Below are 20,110 nucleotides of genomic sequence, written 5' to 3'. Positions count from 1 at the left end.
ACAATTTATTGCACTCCATTGTTTTATACTACATTTATGCTACTAAGATTTTTTTTTATATTAAATTTCATATGCTCGCCAGGTTGCATGCATTTGATAAAATCATCACAGTTTAAAAGAGGATCTTTCAGAAATCATTCAAATATGCTGTTTTGGTGCTCAAGAAACATGAAACATTATCAGTTGTGCAGAAACCATGATACTTTTTTTACAGGATTCTTTGATATATAGAAAGTTCAAAAGAACAGCATTTATTTGATAGACAAGTCTTTTGTCACATTATAAATGTCTTTACTCTCACTTTTGATCAATGTAATGTATCTTTGCTGAACAAAAGAATGAATTTCTTTAAAAAAAAAAAAAAATCTGAACTTAACATTTGAACATTACTATATAAAGTTGTAGCACAAGCTTTATTTTGCCAAAGACAAAACATTGTTCCGTTTTGTGTCTGATTGTGTCCGCTCATTCATTGTTTACCGCTGTTATATGCTGGTGCACTCCATCAGGCTCATGCAAAGTCAAGCCTGGTGATCACAAATCACCAATCTAGAGGTGCAGGAAAACAAATCAATAGAGCAATAGAGAGTTTACCTCTCTACAGCGTTGTGCCAGCTCAGGGTTTGCAGGATGGTCTTGTTGCTCTGGGCGGTGGATTTGAGTGCAAGGCGGTCTGTGAGGAGGTACAGGTGCATTCTGGTCATGGCAAAGGTCACGGTGCTGTGGGAGCTCGCGTCCTGTACCTTGTGAACACAGTCATGTAACCCAGACTTTAAGTTGCTTATTCTTAAGACCACCGCCTGAGATTCGGACAGCACTAGTTCACCATGAAACCTTAGAAGTAAAAAATGAGGGTTAAAGCCAGAAAACATTAAGCCATTCAGAATGAATTTGTCTGATTCCTTTTTGCAGTTTTACACAGATGGTCACCATGAACTGTTGATGTATTACAAGTGTTACATAAAGATTCTTCAAAATAAATAAATACAAGATTCCTTCCACAGATAAATAACATCATACAGGTTTGGGAAGACAGTTTATAAATGACAGTATATTTCTTTAAGGAGGTCAGACAAGTTAACTGCCAGCAGATCTGTAATCATTTTAATCTTGGTAACAAAACAACAGCTGCTGCATATTAAAATGACGTTTATCCTTAAACATAAATTGTACACTGCTAAAGTTTCTGAACTGTTCAACAAAGAAAGCGATTTATCTCCACTCTAAAGATGATCCAGATTTACTACACAAAACTTCTAATGCTCAAAACAATTTTAGTGCTTAAAAACAAATAAAACATTTTTAAACTGTCACTTTTTAAAATGGATTAGCTAACATTAACTTACAATGAGCAATATGTTTTTAAAGCATTTATTAATCAATGTTAATGTTAGTCAGTAAAATATAATTGTTCACTGTTTGTTCAAATTAGTTTACACTGCATTAATTAAGCAAATGCAACTTTTGATTTTAAAATGTATTCAGAAATGTTGAATTTGTTATGTCGACATATTAACATATGCTGTAATATTAACTAATGTTTACAAATGGAACTTATTGTACAGGGTTACAAATTAAATTAGATTTTCAAAATCTCTGAAAACCCAAATCCAACTTACTCGGGTACATCACTCCTAAAACCCCTCAGATGCTCTAGCAGTCCATCAATCCCAGAATGCCATGCTGTGTTCCAGGTGATCTGCAGTGTTTCCCAGGCAGGCTTCAGACTCAGCAGGTCTGAGTGTGGAGGAAGAACTGAACAGTAGGGACTCACTGAATGGTGTGAAGGAGCTTGAAACGGCAGATTATACCTGTGAGAAATCATGAGATAATCCATTTTATACACGATCTGTCAAATAATAGTTAACTCACCATTTAATTTACCCATGACAACTCTGAAAGTAAGGTTATGGTGAAATTTAACAGCCATTTTTTTTTAATGCACAGCAGGAATGTCGTAATGGATGCGATTTACCTCCGTATAATGACAGCAGGCAGTGAGAAGGAAGACAGGCCTGTGTCTGGGCCAGCTTTATCAGTCCTGATCAGGAAACAAAGATGTTGAAATGGAACGTGAGCCAAAGCATTCAGATTTTTATGCGTTTCTGTCTATATAATGAAAGTCATTAAAGTCCAAAACAACAATGCACCCCACTTAATTAAATTTTTTGGGTGAAGTATAAGTACATTTCCTTTCATTTACTCACTCTCATCCAGACCAACAAATATGTAGATGAGATTGCTTCATCATCAGAACAAATTTGGAAAAAATGTGCATTACATCACTTGCTAACCAATGGATCCTCTGCAGTGGATGGGTGCCATCAGAATGAGAGTTCAAACAGCTGATAAAAACATTGCAATCACAAGATCTTGTGAAGTGAAAAGCCGCATGCTTGTAAGAAACAAACAACAATCATGAAGACATTTTAAACTTCAAACCATTGCTAATCCAGGAGAGAAATATGCACAGATCAAGCACCATTTACAGGTGAAAATAGTCTAAAACAGTACAAAACAAATACGTCAGATTTGGATTACGGATGAAAGAAGCAACAGTTTACCGTTAAAAGACCTTAATAATGAATTTGCTTCTTGCAAACATATGTTATATAGTAATTGATGGTCTGGAGACGTGTGTGTAACAATACAAAACTCCATACTCATCGGGAAGAAGGAGGCGGGAACCGGCGCACAATCAAATGAAGACTTTAATGCCAAAAATAAACACAAAACAGCGCGTCAGCCCCTCACAGCGACTGACGCGCACAAATAAAAAGCAAACACATAAAATAATATCCCAGGCCTGGTCCTCTCTCGTCCTTCACGGTCGTCACTCCAGTTTTATATCCTTCCATCTCCTACGTGGGACTCGATACTGGCGGTGGGGCGCAGTTGTAGCTCATCTCCAATCACTACACCTGGCCTCACTCCTCGTTCCCACGCCTCTCGGCCCCGCCCCACTCGCCACAGTGTGTTACTTGTGAATTATTGCAATGCTTTAATCAGCTGTTTGAACTCATTTCTGACGGCACCCATTCACTCCAGAGGATCCACTGGTGTGCAAGTGATGCAATGATAAATCTCTCCAAATCTGTTCCGATAATGGCCTACGGTTGAGTACATTTTCAGCTAATTTAAAGTTAAAGAAATCACTGCTTCATAATTATGAGAAGGTCATCAGTTAAGGTTTTGTTTACTGACAGGGTTGAAATGCAACTGGCTGCAGATATTTTACATATAGACACACAGAAAGTCAAACAAAGAAAACATACCAAACATCCATTCTTGCTATTTCATCAAACAGCAGAATGCACATCAATGCGGCAGCCTCGCTCACATCACCCTGCTTCTCCTTTATCAACAGAGAAGCTTAAGACGACGAAACAAAAGAAGTCAAATTACAAGGAGAGCAATCATTTAAATGCACAAAGATGTCAAAGCAGGAATCGTCCACACACACGCATATATACACACATTAAAAATGGTTATTTGTGGCATGGTAGCTTGAACGGCTACATCCTGAGAGCAAGGTAAAATAAAACATGAAAACAAAACTATGACAGGGAAAGCAACAACTCATCAATTATATATGTTAAAGCTAAACAAAACCAAAAGGGCCAGAAAAACTAATTTTACATCACCATACTTTAGGCGATCACAAACATTCAGCAATAGCAAACTGGTGAGCTCTTCACTAGGAAATGCTTGTAAAAGTCAGAACGTGGAGCATGCATATAAACTGCATTTGCCATTTGTGCAGTGTTCTAGACTAGAGAACTGGAAGAAGAGTGTCAACAGCTCTGCATTTTCAGCAGTAAATATAAAAATAAACAAAGTGTGCAATTACGTGCGGCAATTACAGGGATGGTTCACCCAAAAATGAAATTACCCCATGATTTTCTCACCCTCAAACCATCCCAGGTGTATATTACTTTCGTCTTTCAGATGAATACAATTATTATATTATGTTATATTAAACATTTCCTGGCTCTTCCAAGCTTTATAATGGCAGTAAATAGTGTTTGAGATTTTGAAGCCAAAATTCTTTTTAACATCCATCATAAAAATGACTAAACACGAATCTGGGGACAATTCTTAATATAACTCTGATTGTATTTATATATGAAAGAATAACGTCATACATCTAGGATGGCTTTAGGGTGAGCAAATCATGGGGAAATTTTCATTTTTGAGTGAAATATCCCTTTAAATCAAATTGACCTTACTCTTTGGAGTGTTACAAGCTCTTGGTGCATTAATAAGATCTGTAAAGTTGCAAAGACTAAAGTCTCAAATCCAAAGTTTATCAAAGTTAAGACTCTGCCACGCCCCCCTAAAATGGCTTTTTCAAACACGCCCACACATATCTACATCACTATGTGGATATATTTGCGTAATGCCGCCCAAATGTTCACACAAAGAAAGAAAGTGTGGTTTCAGTAACCACAGTTAGTGTTGAAGCAGCCATGTCAGGGAGATGCTGTGTGTATCTAGGCGAAAGCAAAAGCACTTTATTTGGCTAGAAGATCTGTTGCTTATAACTATTGATCAGTATGTGTTGCTAACTTCAAACTTTGCTTAACCACTTAGGGCATGGTGGGAATTAAGTTGTGTTTTAAACATTTTGTTTGAAATGGTTATGAAATTCAAAAATCTAATTACTCATATTTATACATTTTGATGTGCAGGTGGTCTAAGCTAATATTTGCCTTCATTAATATTTTTTTAAATATTTTTTATCAGCTAGTTTAATGACATTTTGATCAGCAGGTGATGCTGTCACCAGTAAGACATAATGGAAATTACATCTACCAAATATCGGTTTAATAAGAAAATTAATTAAACATTTTCTCACTGTTTATAATTATCCATGCCATCAAATGCTGAAAATTATTTATTAAAAGTATTATTATTTATTTATTAAAACAGTAAATAACATTTTAAAATATATTCAAAATAAACACTTATTTTAAAAACAATAATAATATTACAATATTACTGTATTTTTGATCAAACAAATTCAGCCTTGGTGAGCGTAAAATACTTATTTTTTTAAACTTACAAATGTCAAAAATTAGTAGTGACTGAAATACAGTAGTGACTGCACTACTGAATTATGAACTGTTGTTGGCGCTAGAGTGACTGAGAGAATGACCCAAAATTGGCACTATGAACATTGAAATCCTTCCTAATCAATGTACCAAAGTGGCCGACATAAACTCCAACAGAACAAAAAATAACAGCTATAAAAGGTGCCTACAAAACTTTGGTGCTTGGGACTAATTATCTATGGTAAACTGAATGAATTAAGGTCTGAGGGATGTTTTGCGGGCCGTACCTCTGAGCAGCATGATGAGAAGAGACGTCTGCTGAGCCACACTGTGACGCAGGGAGGGGTCTGCAAACAGCAGCTTCCTCAGCATGCATATGCTGGGCTCCAACAAGCAATCCATGCTCTGCATAATGAATAAAAACCTGAATTCAAAACCTTCTTGTGTCAATAGATCCCATAGATAAGGCACAAGACACGAGTTGCAAAGGTCTGGGCTTCTTGGAAGTACGGAATAAAATAAAGTGAGATAATTAAAGAAGTTTAAATAATCATAAGAAGAACTTTCACACTCCGTTAAACCTAGGGAAAACCAAATCCGAGATAAACTACTGAAGTGCTAAGTTGTTTAGAAAGGTGTTATGCCACTGGTGCTGCCTTGCTAGTGGTAAAAGTCATAACAAGTCATCATGATTGAGTCTAGAAGTGTTTACACAGTCAACAAAATCACGAACCCAGTCATAACATTCACAGTAAGACTACCACACAACAGAAACTTAGCCTCAAAGCCAAGGCAAGCAGTCAAAACAAACAGCCAAAGCAAAGTCACAATTGACATAAACAGCACTAACTAGGCATGGCAAATGGAGGCGACATATTGGATTCTGCTCGTGGCATAATTGCCAGACATTTCGGTGTGTAATTTTCACTAATTAGTCACATTAGCTGGCCGGAATACTTGACAAAGCTGGCAGCTTTCAGCCTAGGGATGTACAGATCATGCAATAGATGTGACCTAGTGACTCACTCTTGACTGACACCATTAACTGAAGCATCATGCCCAGGCACCAGTTTCCCGATTTCATTCATGATAAAAGGCGCACGAAACAAAAGAGAATGAGGATTACCGCCACATTGTTGTTGACACACTCCGTGATGAAAGATATGAGCTTGTCTGATAAACCCAAGGCCTTCAGCACAGCATGCATTGATGAATCTAAAGAACAACATAATGAAATATAAATCAAGACTGGCTTTGTTTTGAGCACATGTTGAATTATTTTATCTGCTTTGTCAATTTATGTTTCAGAGATCAAACACTTGCTTCAAAACACTTAAAATTGGTTTGTGAGGTGTTTTGAGAAAAATGAAGCTCACTCAGAAAAGACAACATGTTTAATTTGACGCAAATGAAAAGGTCCATTAATGTGGATGGTTAAATGTGCCACTGTTAATTTAGCATTAATGATAAACCATTATAGATTTTGTTAATATTTTAAATTAGACTTTATTTCCTGTTATCATTTCCAGTTACATTTTTAAGCATGTTTATTTAGTTTTAGTTACCGTATTTTCCTACTATAAGTCGCACTTTTTTTCATAGTTTGGCTGGTCCTGCGACTTCTAGTCAGGTGCGACTTATTTATCAAAATTAATTTGACATGAACCAAGAGAAAACATTACCGTCTACAGCCGCGAAAGGGCACTCTATGCTGCTCAGTGCTTTTGTAGTTTACCACTGAGCAGTATAGAGCGCCCTCTCGTGGCTGTAGACGGTAATGTTTTCTCTCGGTTATTGGTTCTAAATAAATGCGACTTATAGTCCAGTGCGACTTATATATGTTTTTTCCTCATCATGACGTATTTTTGAACTGATGCGACTTAGGTGCGACTTATAGTGTGAAAAATACGGTATGTTAAACTTAAACTAAACAAAATGAGAAATTTTGCATTGGCAACTAGATGAGATAAAATTTCAGTTAATGTTTATTTTATTTAAAACAATACGTATTTTATTTTTATTTTATTTCATTAAAAAAGTATGGATTCCTCACCTTGCAGAACAATAGTCAACTGTTCAGCCGCAGATCTCCGCAAAACTAGATCTACGGTTTCTGATGTCAGAATATTGTACAACTTATTTACAGACTCCACCTGTTTAAAAAATAAAAAGTGGTAAAAAACAGCTCGTTTCAACAATTCCAAGAATAAAGCAAAAAAAACTTCACATGATGCCAATAATGGTTGTTTACCAACAACTACTCAATACAACAATAGAGTGCATTATTAACAAACAGCTGAGTGAGGGCTTTGATTTACCTTCACATAAGACTTGTCTGAATTGCTCAACTTGATGTCCACACTTTTGTTAAGAACATAGAGATTTGGTAAACATGACAGTGTGGAGCTGTCCAGGGTTGGTCTGGCTCCACCAGCGCTGGTCAGGTAAGGTAGCAGATGTTGGACTGCTGTATTCCTCACACTGAAAGTTGCAAACAGAGCCAAAATATTTACAGAATTTGGGAAGAAGTTATTAAGCCTAAAGTATTAATTAACTACATGTACTTACTATATGGTCAGGGTTAGGATTGGGGTTTGGCTTTGGTTTACTTGCATGTAATTATGCATATTTAATCGTTATTATAATAGTAAGTACATGTAACAAGGACACAGTAAAACAGAGTGTCCAAGCGCACATTCAATACAAGGGCACTTTTCTTTTCTTTTTTTCTTTTTTTAAATGGGAAAGCTACTGTATGCTTTCAGAAGATTTGGAAAATCTCTATCTAGGACTGCTTTTATGTTGCCAATTATTCTGAGGACCCATTCATTTTCTTTAAAAAATAGCAGCGTTCATATTATACAAACCATCTCCTGTTGTGCTTCACAAAAGAAAATGGATGAGTAGATGATGACAGAATTGTAATCTTTTGGTAATTACTGCCTTAAGAAAGTGAAAGAAATTATTAGATATCCAAACCGATGTGCACGTTTAACTTACGCATGATGCTTGGTGAACAGAAGCCGGAGGGCCGCCCGCAGTCTAGCAGTCAGTGAGCACACCTCATCTCCCTTTTCAGCAGATGCTTCACTTATCAGCAGGATACAGTTTCCTAGGGCGTCCTCAGTGCTTGCGTAACTCTAATATACAAAAACCCACCAGGTTTTAACACAACCATGGAGGAAAATAGACTCTCAGGTATAAATCCATCTTGGAAAAACAATAAACAACACATAATTTCACCACTGCTTTATTGACAGCACAATCCAATTACTCAGAGTCTTCAGCTAAATAGGAATTAAATGTGATGACCTTGACGAGATTTATGAATATTCAATTTCAACCCCACCCCACCCCGCGGTGGAAGTCATTTAAAAAAAATGAAACACAGCTTCGCTTGTTGAAAAGTACAAAATAACCTTGTTTAAAATACAATGTGGCGTAACATGGATATTACCATTCAGCCTCGGGCGTATCGCAAACACGTTCATTTTACATTGAAAATGATTTTTTCAGCCCAGTTTGACGGTTATATTGCGGCTGTGCATTTGTGTGTGTGCGCGCGTGTGACGAGAGATTGTTTGCACCTGTAATATGGGAATGACCGGGTAAAGTGCCTCATTAAATCTGCTCCAACTTGCAGCTGTCATCATCAATCGTCCCTTTAGCAGATAGAGTAGAATATCCTTGGCAGCAGCGCTCACCTTTGGATCACACATAAAGTTAGTTGATGGCGCTATGATATTGCACTTACAACAAGCTACCGCATCCAAATCCACCAACTGCCAGCTACAGCAGTGAGACGGGGCCACTTGCAATGTCAATCATTAGCTTAGCATGACCTCAGTAACCCATTAAACATGGAGCGTGGATACATTATTTATCAGCGAGCGGTGTATTGGTATATCAAAATATTTCTTCTTTGTGCATTACTTCGGTGTCTCGCTGGAAACAGGAAGATTAATAATTCACCTCTCTTGCTTGGTCTTGAAGGCCAAACATACTGATCTCGTACAGGACACGGGAATGAAGCAAGAAATGCACTCCGCTGCAGATGGACGAGGCAGGTTTGGTCACATTCTGAACTCCTAAACACTCCTGTAGGGATGAGAGCAGGAAGTTAGGGTGAGATATTACCGTCTACAGAGTTCAGGGGTCACCAACACCCTATGTGGAGTGTAATAGAATTGGTAGGCAATGTAATAGAAATTCAATGTATAGTACACACAACCATTATAAAGGCCGGAGTAACAGTATTTTACCCCCTACAAATGGAGCTGTTGACCAAAATATTATAGGTCTACTGCTAACTGTAAATACCAGGTCACCAGGTGGTCAAGCTTGCCAACTACTCTAAAAGGTGCTTTGGATAATAGCTAACATATAGTAAACGTGAAGATTTTAATACATGCATACTATTTTTGGTACAATTTTATTGGCAACATTTTTTGAAAGTGGTCTCTTATGGTGTTCAAGGCTGCATTTATTTGATCAAAAATACAGTAAACGCAGTTATTTAATATTGCTTTAAAAACTGTTCTCTATTTTAATAGATTTTAAAATGTTATTTAATCTTGTGAAGGCAAAGCTGTATTTTCAGCAGCCATTTAGTCTTACCTGAGCTTTCAGAAGTCATTATAAAATGCAGATTTGCTACTTAGGTATCATTTTTATTATCATCAATGTATATATAAAAAAAATACAAATATAAAAAAACGTTGTGGAAACTTTCATAAATATTAAGAACATAATTTTTTTGAAATATAGAAATCTTTGTATGTTTTGTAACACTATAAACGTATTTACAGTCTCTTTCTATTAAATTAAATGCATCCTTGCTGAATAAAAGTATCAAATTCTTTTAAAAAATATCTTACTGGCCCCAAACTATAAAACTACTTAGTAGTGTAAATGTAATATTATAAGCAAATATTTGTCAATAAGCTAATACTCTTTAACTGTACTTAAATACTGTATCACAAATCATAATAAACAAAAATATGCTTAATTTTGTTGAATATAATAGCATAGAGTAATTTGGTTGTAATATATGGTGGCAGTTCTTCTTTGAGATTCACCACTGAACTGCAGAACAGAAATCACTACTGGATCAAGCACTTAAAACCATATTAGATCAGTTAATGTCCAACTTTGACAATTTAGCCGTTTTAGTTGGAATATTCAAAACTAGGTGAACTTTTCCATGTCTTTCCTGTCACTTATCTACTGGAAGTGGCTTAAAATAGGCTCTATCTCCCAATTTCCACTACACATCTTGTACCTTCAAAATGCTCAGAGTGCAGGAGTAGGTTTCTGCCTTCACCGGGGACAGAGGATGAGACAAAAGTTTCAGAAATATCTTCTGACTCTCCGACTGCAGGAGCGGGCTTGCTTGTGCAAATTTCCACCTACGAAGAGACACGATTTTTATCCGATGACACCTCTTCCGTAGTGCCAGACAAAACAGCAGATGTCAATGCTGGTTTTACAGTTTGCATAATTGTGGGCAACTTACAGGTAGGAGCAAATCTGGACGCATTCCTTCACCACCGGCAGGTGCTGATGGTACGGAAAAGCATCTATTCCTTGGTCAGCGAGCTCCAAAAGCTCATGCCAGTTCTTATCACCCTGTGAAGAAACATTTTACTTAAATCAACTTAACTTAAAATTCTTAATTAAAGTAATAGTTATTCAGAAAATAAGAACATACAGGTTTAGAATGACACGAGGCTGGAGAAATAATAATATTTGTGAGCTATTAGTCTAAAGACAAACCATTATTCAAGTTACATTACTATCTTTTTGATGAAAATGTAACTACGGAACTGCCCGATATATCGGTACCAAATTAGTTATTGACATTGTTTAGCATCTAGGGTTAGATGCTAGATCTCAGGTTAGATGGATCATGGGGCAAAGAACGCAATCGGAGTTGTTTACGTTCGTAAAATATTTTCTTTGCGCACAAAAAGTATTCTCGTAGCTTCGTAAAATTATGGTGGCACCATTGACGTCACATGGACTATTTTACCGATATCCTTGCCACGTTTCTAGAACTGAGAACATTTCAGTTGCGTTGTTGTTTATGGAGGTTCAGAGAGCTCTTGGATTTCATCAAAAATATCTTAATTTGTGTCTCCGGACGAAGGTCTTACGGGTTTGGGGTGACATGAGGGTGAGTAATTAATGACAGAATTTTCAACAACAGTGGTCTCGACAGTTTCGAATCATTACCTCGGCCTGTGCATCCTTTAAAAAAGTGCATGTAGACTCCATGCAGTGTGAAACGCGGGATACTCTACGATACAGGCTGTATCTTTCAAAGCAAGCCTGTTCTAGGTACGCCACGGCTGACTCATGGATGAGGGGGTACGCCACACTGAAAGATGAATCGAGACACACGAGGAAAATGGCAGCCACTGTACTTTCCGGAAGGTTTTCTCCAGCCTGTTTGAAAAGACATCATACATAAGGTAATAAACACACATATGTACACTAAACAAGCACACACTAATGAATTTGTCTGTAATTACAGTGCTGTCCTTAGGTCTGGAGCTTAACTGAACAATTGACCCTTTCACCGCGACTTCTGGTGTGTTTCACACTCTCATTTGTTTTAATAATGACCATGAAGGACACAGCCATATGTCCATTCAGCGATGGAGGCACGGCTTATTAATGTCTAAGAATGGCACAGCCATATGCTCACTCACCTTCTCCACAGGTAACAAGGTTTGCAGGAGACGTATCGTGAAAATGGCAGTGCTCGTGAAGACCATTCGGTGGTGAATCAGAGACGATTCTGGTTGTTCAGAGGAAGTCATGCCATGGTGGTAGCATATAACATCTCCCAATGTCTCTATACATGCTTGTAATTTCTCTCTCTATCACAAGACAAAAAAAAAAAAAGTACTGAGAGACTCACTGATCTTGTGTCATTTTATTGCCAGCAGGGGGCAGCAAGAGTCCTGTGCATTTCAAAGAAAGTTTTCAAATGACAGCAGTTTTTCAAGATAAAATGCCATGAGCATGCATTAAAGATCAATGAGGGAGAGAGGCATGCCGTGAAATATACAATCATATGCGACGGGGAACGTTCTCATAGGTGTGCACACGCACTAAACACAATGGGTTCATTTAAAAAGATTTCTACGGGCAATGAACATCATTGGATGAGACAAATTTGTAAATCAGTGTGTTGCGACCTACATAGTCCTCGGTATGAGTGTAATGAAAGGCACAGATGTAATTTCATGTTAAATACTCATAAGCTGAATGAAACCAAGTAAACTTTGTATAATGATAATGGTAAAACTTTACAATAAGGTTGTGAAGGTAGATAACATTGGTTTATGCATTATGAACATGAATTTGAAGAGTGTTTTTCATTTTTATTATATAACATAATGTAAAATAATTTATATTATAATATAATATAATTATACTTAAATGTTTGCTTACTGGGTAACATTGACCAAGACTCTATATATAATAGAAGATATCTTGTATCCCAATGGGACCACCTTGAAAAAAAAAAGTAATATTTTATCAATGAGGCTCATTACATTAACACTAGTTGATTAATTAGGTATCATAAACTAATATAAACAGCAATTAAACAGAATTTATTAATCTAGGTTCACTTAAAAATGTAGAATCTTTTATTATTAATTAATGTTCATTCATAATACATTTATTCATGTTAATTTATACAACCTGAAATGTATTATGCACTAACATTAGGCAAGATTAATAAATGCTCTAAAAGTAAGTTCATTCTTATTTCATGTAAGCTAATTCATTACTAATGCTATTGAACAGAGCCATACTGAAACGAGTTGTAACTTAACATAAGCTGTAAAGTCTTACTGCATTTTACTAAACCAATACAAATATTTTAGACGGAAATAGCAGACGCATTGAGTTGTCAGGAGCAAACAGGGACTTCTAAGTGGTAAAACTGGCCTAAAAAACAACGGTTGTGCCATGACTGATTTGTGCTGAGAGTTTAATGCTCTACAATGACCATCTGTCCCGCAGAGTAAGTGGAGTGGGTGAGACGGAGCAGCGACAGGTGTGCGTTTGTACGCACTAATGCAGACATCAGCCTAGTGGCTATGGATCTGCACCGTGGAGAAGGGTTATTGAAGACACTTGCCAGCTCGGTCGCAGTCAGGCTGTGCTCGTCCCACACCTCGGGGGCTATGCTGTCTCCCAGCAGCCCCTGTGCCTCTGCCAGCAGCTCTAGCACCCGCTGGAAAACCTTCAGGCTCTCTGAGAGGGTGGGGATGTGAAAAAAAAAAAAGAGGGGAATATGATGAGCGATGGAAGCACACGTGTGAGGGGAGAGGCAGCAGCTGTAGCTGTGTTTGAAATAGGAAAGAGGGTTTAAGAGGACTCTCACCTGTCCTGATGAGAGGAAGAGCGTGCTCCAGGGCCGCCACAGCGAATCTAGCCAGGCTCCACTGCTGCAGCTGCAGCTCCAGCGAGTCCTCCGCTTCCATCTCTGGAGGGAGATCCGGGTGGGGCTGCGGTAGGGGAGACTGTTGGGCTGGCCTGGGGGGAGCACCTCTCTGACTGCTGCTTCCGCTGTACCACACACATCAGAAAGAATTCTCAATTTCTAAAGACATGAATGGTCGTGAGCAACACTTTTTCAAAGGTGGTGACAAATACTTTCGCTATATATTTAGTTCTTGTCTTTTTTCAATATAAACCTAAATTTAGTAGATATAGCCTTTAAACGCCATATTTTACACATTGTAGTTATTAAAAAAAAAAACAAGTCAAATTTTAAGTCAAATGTTTGGGGTGAATATGATCTTTTTAAAGGTTGCATTTACTTGACAAAAAAAATAAAATAAAAATAAGGTACTATTGTAAATAATTTATTATTGAACTGTTTTTATATATATATATATATATATATATATATATATATATATATATATATATATATATATATATATATATTTTAAAATGTAATTTATTCCTGTGATGGCAAAGCTCTTTTTTTTTAGTAGCCATTACTCCAGTCTTCAGTGTCACATGATCCTGCATAAGTCATTTTAATATGCTTATTTTTTGCTCAAGGCACATGTTTTATCAAAGTTGAAAACAGAAAATTTTAAAAACAGTTCAATAATAGTGTACTTTTTTGTAAAATTTCTGCGCCTTTTCGATTTCTATAATGTAAATTACCTCTGGACAAGGTTTTAAAAATATATATGATTAAAATAAATATTTTTACAAAATAAAATAAAAAACAAATTGCATGTACAAAGAGAAATGTTTAACCAATTACATATTTTACAGCTTATCAAAATAAAAATAAATGTCGTCATCTATTTTATTTTAAAGGTAGAGAATAAAGCACCTAGAAGAGGCAGCATCTCCGTCCTGGCCATCCCCACGTACCCGCTGACCGGTTCTGCCCACCACAGAGGGTCTGGTGGAGATTTCCTCCGGGGAAGAGACCCCCGAGTGTTGAGTAGCCCTCACCTCCTGAGGATAGGAGATGGACGAGTTCTGAGAAACAGGGTCTAAAGGGGTGCAATAATAAGACAGGTATTAAATCAGCATATTTAAAAGTCTTAAACTTCCCATAGTAAAATCCCATTTAGAATAGGAGATAGAGATACACAATAAATATTTAAAAGTTTGGGGTCAATACGATTTTTTTTTTTTTAAGAAATTAGTACCTTTATTAAGCAAGGCTGCATTAATTTGATCAAAGGTGACAGTAAAGACACTTACAGGCCTGATTTCACAGACAGGACTTGAGTTAAGACAGAATCAGGGCATAGTTAATCTAAGTATCTTTTATAAACGTGCCTAAAAAAAGAAATAAAAAGAAATAAATAAAAAACATCAATCAATGGCACTGATATATTTAAGATAAATCATTGCAAGTGCAATGCAGTGCAAAACAGCCCAGGCATGTATTTCAGTCTGAGACTAGGATTAAGCCTAGTCTGTTTGACAGAAGGATTGTGTTTATAATGCTGTTCTTTGAAATATCTATTCAAAAAATTCTGAAAAAAAAAACTGTCCGAGAAGAGCAGAACAAAACATTTTTAAAATCCTACCGACCCAAAACTTTTTAACTGTAGTGTATGCAACTGATATTAATAGTTAATAAGCCAATGTGTCTATATACACTGTGTATGTATGTATGTGTGTGTGTATGTATGTATGCATGTATATTATATATATATATATATATATATATATATATATATATATATATATATAGAAGAAGTTAACATATTTATAATAGATGGTGTTTGGTACCTTGCTTGGCTGAGCAGAAGCTTGGATCTCTGTAGAAACGTAGGCGGCTCCTCAAGTTCCTGCAAAGCTGTTCCAGACAGGCCAACGCCTGAAACGTCAGGTAGCTGACATCACCATCAACATTCAGACCGAGAAGTGACAGCAGACTCTAGAGGGCAAAACAGCAATATATGAAAACAGAAGTTGATGTTGTCTTGTAAACCTGCAAGAACATGTTTCGAATTGTTCTAACATTACAACACAACCGCTGATCTAAATGCTGCAAGTGTTTACAGCAAAGTGATTCTACATTCAATTAGGCACTAAATAAAAGGCCACCTGATACTGACTTTTAACTAGTGTAATTTGTACCAATTTAAAGTTCACTACCCCTCCAGTGATCCCAAAGCAATGCCAGTGAATCAGGTTGATTCAATTAACCTAATTGAACTGATCGCTCCAAAGTCAAAAGCAGTGGCACCTTCAATTTTTAAACAATTATAACAAAGATCAAGAGCATTAAGTACAAAAAAGAATGCTTTCCAAAAAAAATCAAACACTTTACTATCACTGAGGATATTTAGACTACATATCTCAGAAATATGATCTTAAATTTGTCCATGTCAACATATTTTTAACAGAAATCCAGCAATGCTTGGTTTTAAATGCCTGTACTAAAACAGCTAGTGTCAGCTTGCCAGATAATCACCACGGTACAGTCCTAGACATAAAGACACGATTTGCCACTGTCATTCCAATATTTTCCGGATTTGAAAGCATTGTACAGCCAATCAGATTCTGTGGCATTCAATTCTAGAATGGAACGGAGCTATCACTTTCATCACTGTCACTCAATTTATGAAGCTCCCATCAGGGGTAAAAAAAAAAAAAAAGATTAATAATAATAACAGAAAAGACATTTAAATCTTACTTGAACTGTACTTGGCCTTTGCAGGAATATTTCGGCAGGGAAGTCTTGCATGATGACGTCACGAAGCAGCTCACAGGTGGTTCGTACTAAATTGTGATTGTCGCTTCTGAGGGAACTTAATATTGAACAAGCGCCAAGTCATTTAGGCAATAAGATATAGATTTTAGATAGCGATTGTGGTAAAACTACACCAAGCAGAAGGTACAAATACCTTTCATTTGATGACAATATGTGCCGATCGGTTGTGTTCAAGGACAGCCATGGAAAAACAGAGAACTTCAAGCACCTTACAGAAGTACTGACTGCAGGGTAAAGAAATCAAAAGAATTTAAAGGTCTTAAAGACGTCAGCCTCAAGACTTTAAACAAAGGCAACAATTTCAACAATACGTTGATATGCTAGTATGAAAATATTTCAGGAACAACATGAGGGCGAGTAAATGTTGACAAAATTTTCAGTTCATCTTCTGTTAATTATGTGCAATGTGTACAGGTGTTAATGGTCAAACTAAAACATTTGGTTTCACGTTGAACACAACTGTTCTTAAAGATACGTAAATATGTCAGCAACACTGTAAGAATTAAACACTGTAGAATTAAAAGCCTCTTTTAAAATATACTGCCATTTAAACTTTAAAGGTTTGGGGTTAGTAAGGTTTATTGTGAAATAAAATGATATGTTTTTTTTCAGTAAAGTTGCATTTAATAATTACTTATTCAACTTATTAAATAAGAATTTATTAAACAAATGCTGTTCTCCTGTGAACATTTCTATTCATCAAAAAAAATAAAAAAAAAATAAATAAATAAAGATTTCCACAAAAATATAAAGCAGCAATGTTTGATCAGGAGTTACGGCTGCTGAAAATACAGCTGTCTAAACAAAAATAAAAAACATTTTTAAATATTTTATTGTAATTCAACTATAGCAATAATATTTCACAACATTGCCTTTTTTACTTTTTTTTTTATTAAATAAATGCAGTCCTGGTGAGAATAAGATGCTTATTTTAAAACCTTTTGCGTATAAAAATGTAATTTTGGATAATAAAATTTTGACCGAAATAAAAAAAAAAATTAAAATGCTAATAAATAAATAAATAAATAGCATGCAAATCTGCACAATTGCCCCAACCTTGCCAGAAAGAAAAAATACTTGCTATCGAAGCCTGACAATTCTTATCACTGTTGATATTAGATTATTTAACACATACATTCCACAGCGCTCCATTTTACATATTTAATGAGTTTAAGTTCCCGCTAAAAGTTAGTTAACAAAAAGTAATTTGATGTTGATGTCACCTACATGATACTCTGGGGGTGGGAGCATCTGTCTGCTTGGGTTTACTGCACTGGAAATATCCCCTAGCCGACGAGTCGTCTTCTGAGAACACAAAAGCAGCTGCAGTTGAAAAGCGAATCAGGCCCAGCACTTTCATGCTCTCCTCTGCCTTGAATCACACAGTCTACTCATGTTCATTCCGGAGCTGCTGTCAGACAGCTATTCAAACAGGACTATGTGGCAACCTTGACATTGGTTATAATGACATCGATATCTACAGTAATCTGCAGAACAGAAGGATATAAAATCAATGTAATGTTTTTATACCTGTCGGCAGCGAGGGAACAGAGTGTGGCTCGTAGGAGGTTGTAGGTGGACAACTAGGCAGGGCCTCTGGGAGGTGGAAGAGCTGATCGAAGATACCGTCTACGATTGTTCGGAGGCGAGGATCCACATTAGGCGAGAGCTGTGTTAGGAATTCGACAGCCCCTACCTCCCGTAGCATCTGGGCTCCCGTTGGGTGCTTTGACATGGATCGGAAACCAAAATTAGATACTACTCAAAACATGCCATCTAGTAGAATAATCTGCCTGGTTCTTTCTGTGGATGCTGCCATCCACTTGCACTTTTTTTTCCCTTCACCATCTGATTGGTAATGAATAGTGCCACTGCAGCGAGGCCCATTAAAACATCACTTCCTGTCATTGACAACATCTCACTAAATACAGCCTGGCAATATAAAGACATTCAAATCATTTTACGTACCTTCTGTGCATTTTAATTACCTTGGACAATGCGCCGATCAACTCTAGAACTTCCTCCTGCATTGGAACCTCCGGAAAATTAAACCATTCCAGAAGGAAGACAAACAGCATCCTTTCTTGGACCAGGTCAGGAACGGCAATGAGACCATGATCCAGTTTGCTTCTGATATTTTTAAGAGCCCGAACTCTGATTTCCACTAATGAGTGTCCTAAATAATTTTATATAAAACATAAATTAGATAAATATAATAATTTTATAATTTTGGTTTGTATATAAATAAATGTACATATTTTCAAAATAAATAAACTTTGTGTTTATATTTATAACACATAATAAATATAAAAAGTACACACACACACAAACATATATTATGTAAACAAATACTTTTATTTTGGTTGCGATTAATTGCAATTAATCATTTGACAGCACTAATATTTTTTTTCAATACAAATATTTAAACTTTCTTGAAGGGATAGTTCATTTACCCACCCTCCACTTGTTCCAAAACTGTATGAGTGTCTTTTTTCTGTTGAACAGGAAAGATATTTTGAAGAATGCTGGATCAGTTGACAGTAAGCACTGATTTCCATAGTATTTTTGTTTTCATACAGTGGAAGCCAACCGTTAACTTTGGTTCATTTGGCAATTTATATATATCTTATTTTGTGTTCAACAATTTATTCATACAGGTTTGGAACAACTTGTAAGTAAACAATAGATGTTTTGGTGAACAAGACTTGTTATCTTAAGTCATTGTGTGATACAAGCAAATGTATGATTCAATAATGTTTAGATATAAGTAAAGCAAAACACGCTAAAACTACTAAGCAAAAAAATTATATTTGCAGCGTATGCATGCATTTCCTGATGCTATAACACAGACTGCAGTTCAACTACACAAGTGTACAAAAGTAAATATGCAGATTGATAGTTGTTATCATAAACTAAAATCAACAAAGAAAACTTTGTCAGATCCTTTGTGAGTGAGCTGCTATGAAAACGTAGACGCAACAACGTTATATTCGCCTTTGTATGACATAAGCAAACTACAGAAATACGTTTTTTTGCAAGATACAACAGCAATATAAGCATGACTGGTAATTATGCATAAAAAGACAAATAACAGTTAACGTTAACTGCTCAAAACATACAGCCTCACTTCTGTCTAGCTAATCAGGCTACTTCAAAATCAGCTGTTTGTTGTTTAACGCTCAAAAGCCGTCTGTCTCGTTTACAAAGCGTCTTACCGATCTTCTTTATGAGTGCTGATAACTCCATAGTTGTTTATCTCTCAGGTGGAAAACAAAACGGACTACATTTGCTTTAGATCAACGGCGGTTTTCAGTTAAACGTCACATCCTCTTCATCACTGGCAGCGTCGCGGGTCTGTTTTCAACTAGCGCGCCACTGTCAGGCACTTCCGGTATATGTCAAAGAGCTCGTGCAGATTTGTTTGGGCTTTACAACAGCTTGAAAAAACCATATGTTTCGCACAATATAAAGAATATAAATCAATTATTGTATTCTGTACATAATTTATCTGAATGAAAGAAAATTTACATTTTAGCATAATAATGCTATTAATTTGTTTAACTTGTTTTTTGTTTTGTTTTTTCGGTATAATGTTGTAGATCACTCAATCCATTTTTATGTTATTTTTTATTTACAACTGGGTCAGTTTTATTAAGCTACTAACGTTTTCAATACCAATTAATACCATTGTGAGATAAAACTGATAGTAACACCTTCACATGGTGAGCCTCAGGGAGTCGAGCTAAATATTATATGAGCTATTGTATTTTCTATT

The 20,110-nt window shown here is 36.3% G+C and overlaps 1 protein-coding gene across 4 annotated transcripts in view; it reads right to left on the bottom strand.

Moving 5' to 3' along the window:
- The window catches only part of rttn (rotatin), a 53,705-nt gene extending 34,017 nt beyond the window's left edge, over positions 1-19,688 (bottom strand). For 2 of the 4 annotated variants that reach the window (XM_052596737.1, XM_052596738.1), the window contains exons 1-25: positions 19,551-19,688; positions 18,324-18,511; positions 17,866-18,061; positions 17,563-17,640; positions 16,469-16,559; positions 16,258-16,372; positions 15,348-15,495; positions 14,431-14,596; positions 13,459-13,643; positions 13,209-13,328; positions 11,768-11,934; positions 11,289-11,501; positions 10,570-10,682; positions 10,336-10,462; positions 9,027-9,152; positions 8,642-8,758; positions 8,055-8,194; positions 7,373-7,535; positions 7,108-7,207; positions 6,181-6,269; positions 5,342-5,459; positions 3,276-3,372; positions 1,976-2,041; positions 1,620-1,811; positions 595-834 (exon numbers count right to left, since the gene is read on the bottom strand). In XM_052596737.1, the coding sequence (XP_052452697.1) occupies positions 595-834; positions 1,620-1,811; positions 1,976-2,041; positions 3,276-3,372; positions 5,342-5,459; positions 6,181-6,269; positions 7,108-7,207; positions 7,373-7,535; positions 8,055-8,194; positions 8,642-8,758; positions 9,027-9,152; positions 10,336-10,462; positions 10,570-10,682; positions 11,289-11,501; positions 11,768-11,934; positions 13,209-13,328; positions 13,459-13,643; positions 14,431-14,596; positions 15,348-15,495; positions 16,258-16,372; positions 16,469-16,559; positions 17,563-17,640; positions 17,866-18,061; positions 18,324-18,511; positions 19,551-19,581 (3,386 nt within the window). In that variant the 5' untranslated portion in view covers positions 19,582-19,688. The remainder of the gene's footprint in view (positions 1-594; positions 835-1,619; positions 1,812-1,975; positions 2,042-3,275; positions 3,373-5,341; positions 5,460-6,180; positions 6,270-7,107; positions 7,208-7,372; positions 7,536-8,054; positions 8,195-8,641; positions 8,759-9,026; positions 9,153-10,335; positions 10,463-10,569; positions 10,683-11,288; positions 11,502-11,767; positions 11,935-13,208; positions 13,329-13,458; positions 13,644-14,430; positions 14,597-15,347; positions 15,496-16,257; positions 16,373-16,468; positions 16,560-17,562; positions 17,641-17,865; positions 18,062-18,323; positions 18,512-19,550) is intronic. The other 2 variants (XM_052596739.1, XM_052596741.1) reach the window with 1 other exon arrangement.
- Positions 19,689-20,110: the final 422 nt, after the last annotated feature.

The sequence above is a fragment of the Carassius gibelio genome, chromosome B24, assembly GCF_023724105.1.
Source record: "Carassius gibelio isolate Cgi1373 ecotype wild population from Czech Republic chromosome B24, carGib1.2-hapl.c, whole genome shotgun sequence".
Lineage (NCBI taxonomy): Eukaryota > Metazoa > Chordata > Actinopteri > Cypriniformes > Cyprinidae > Carassius > Carassius gibelio.
Note: the sequence above shows the minus strand (reverse complement) of the source record. Positions and strands in the feature narration are given on the sequence as shown.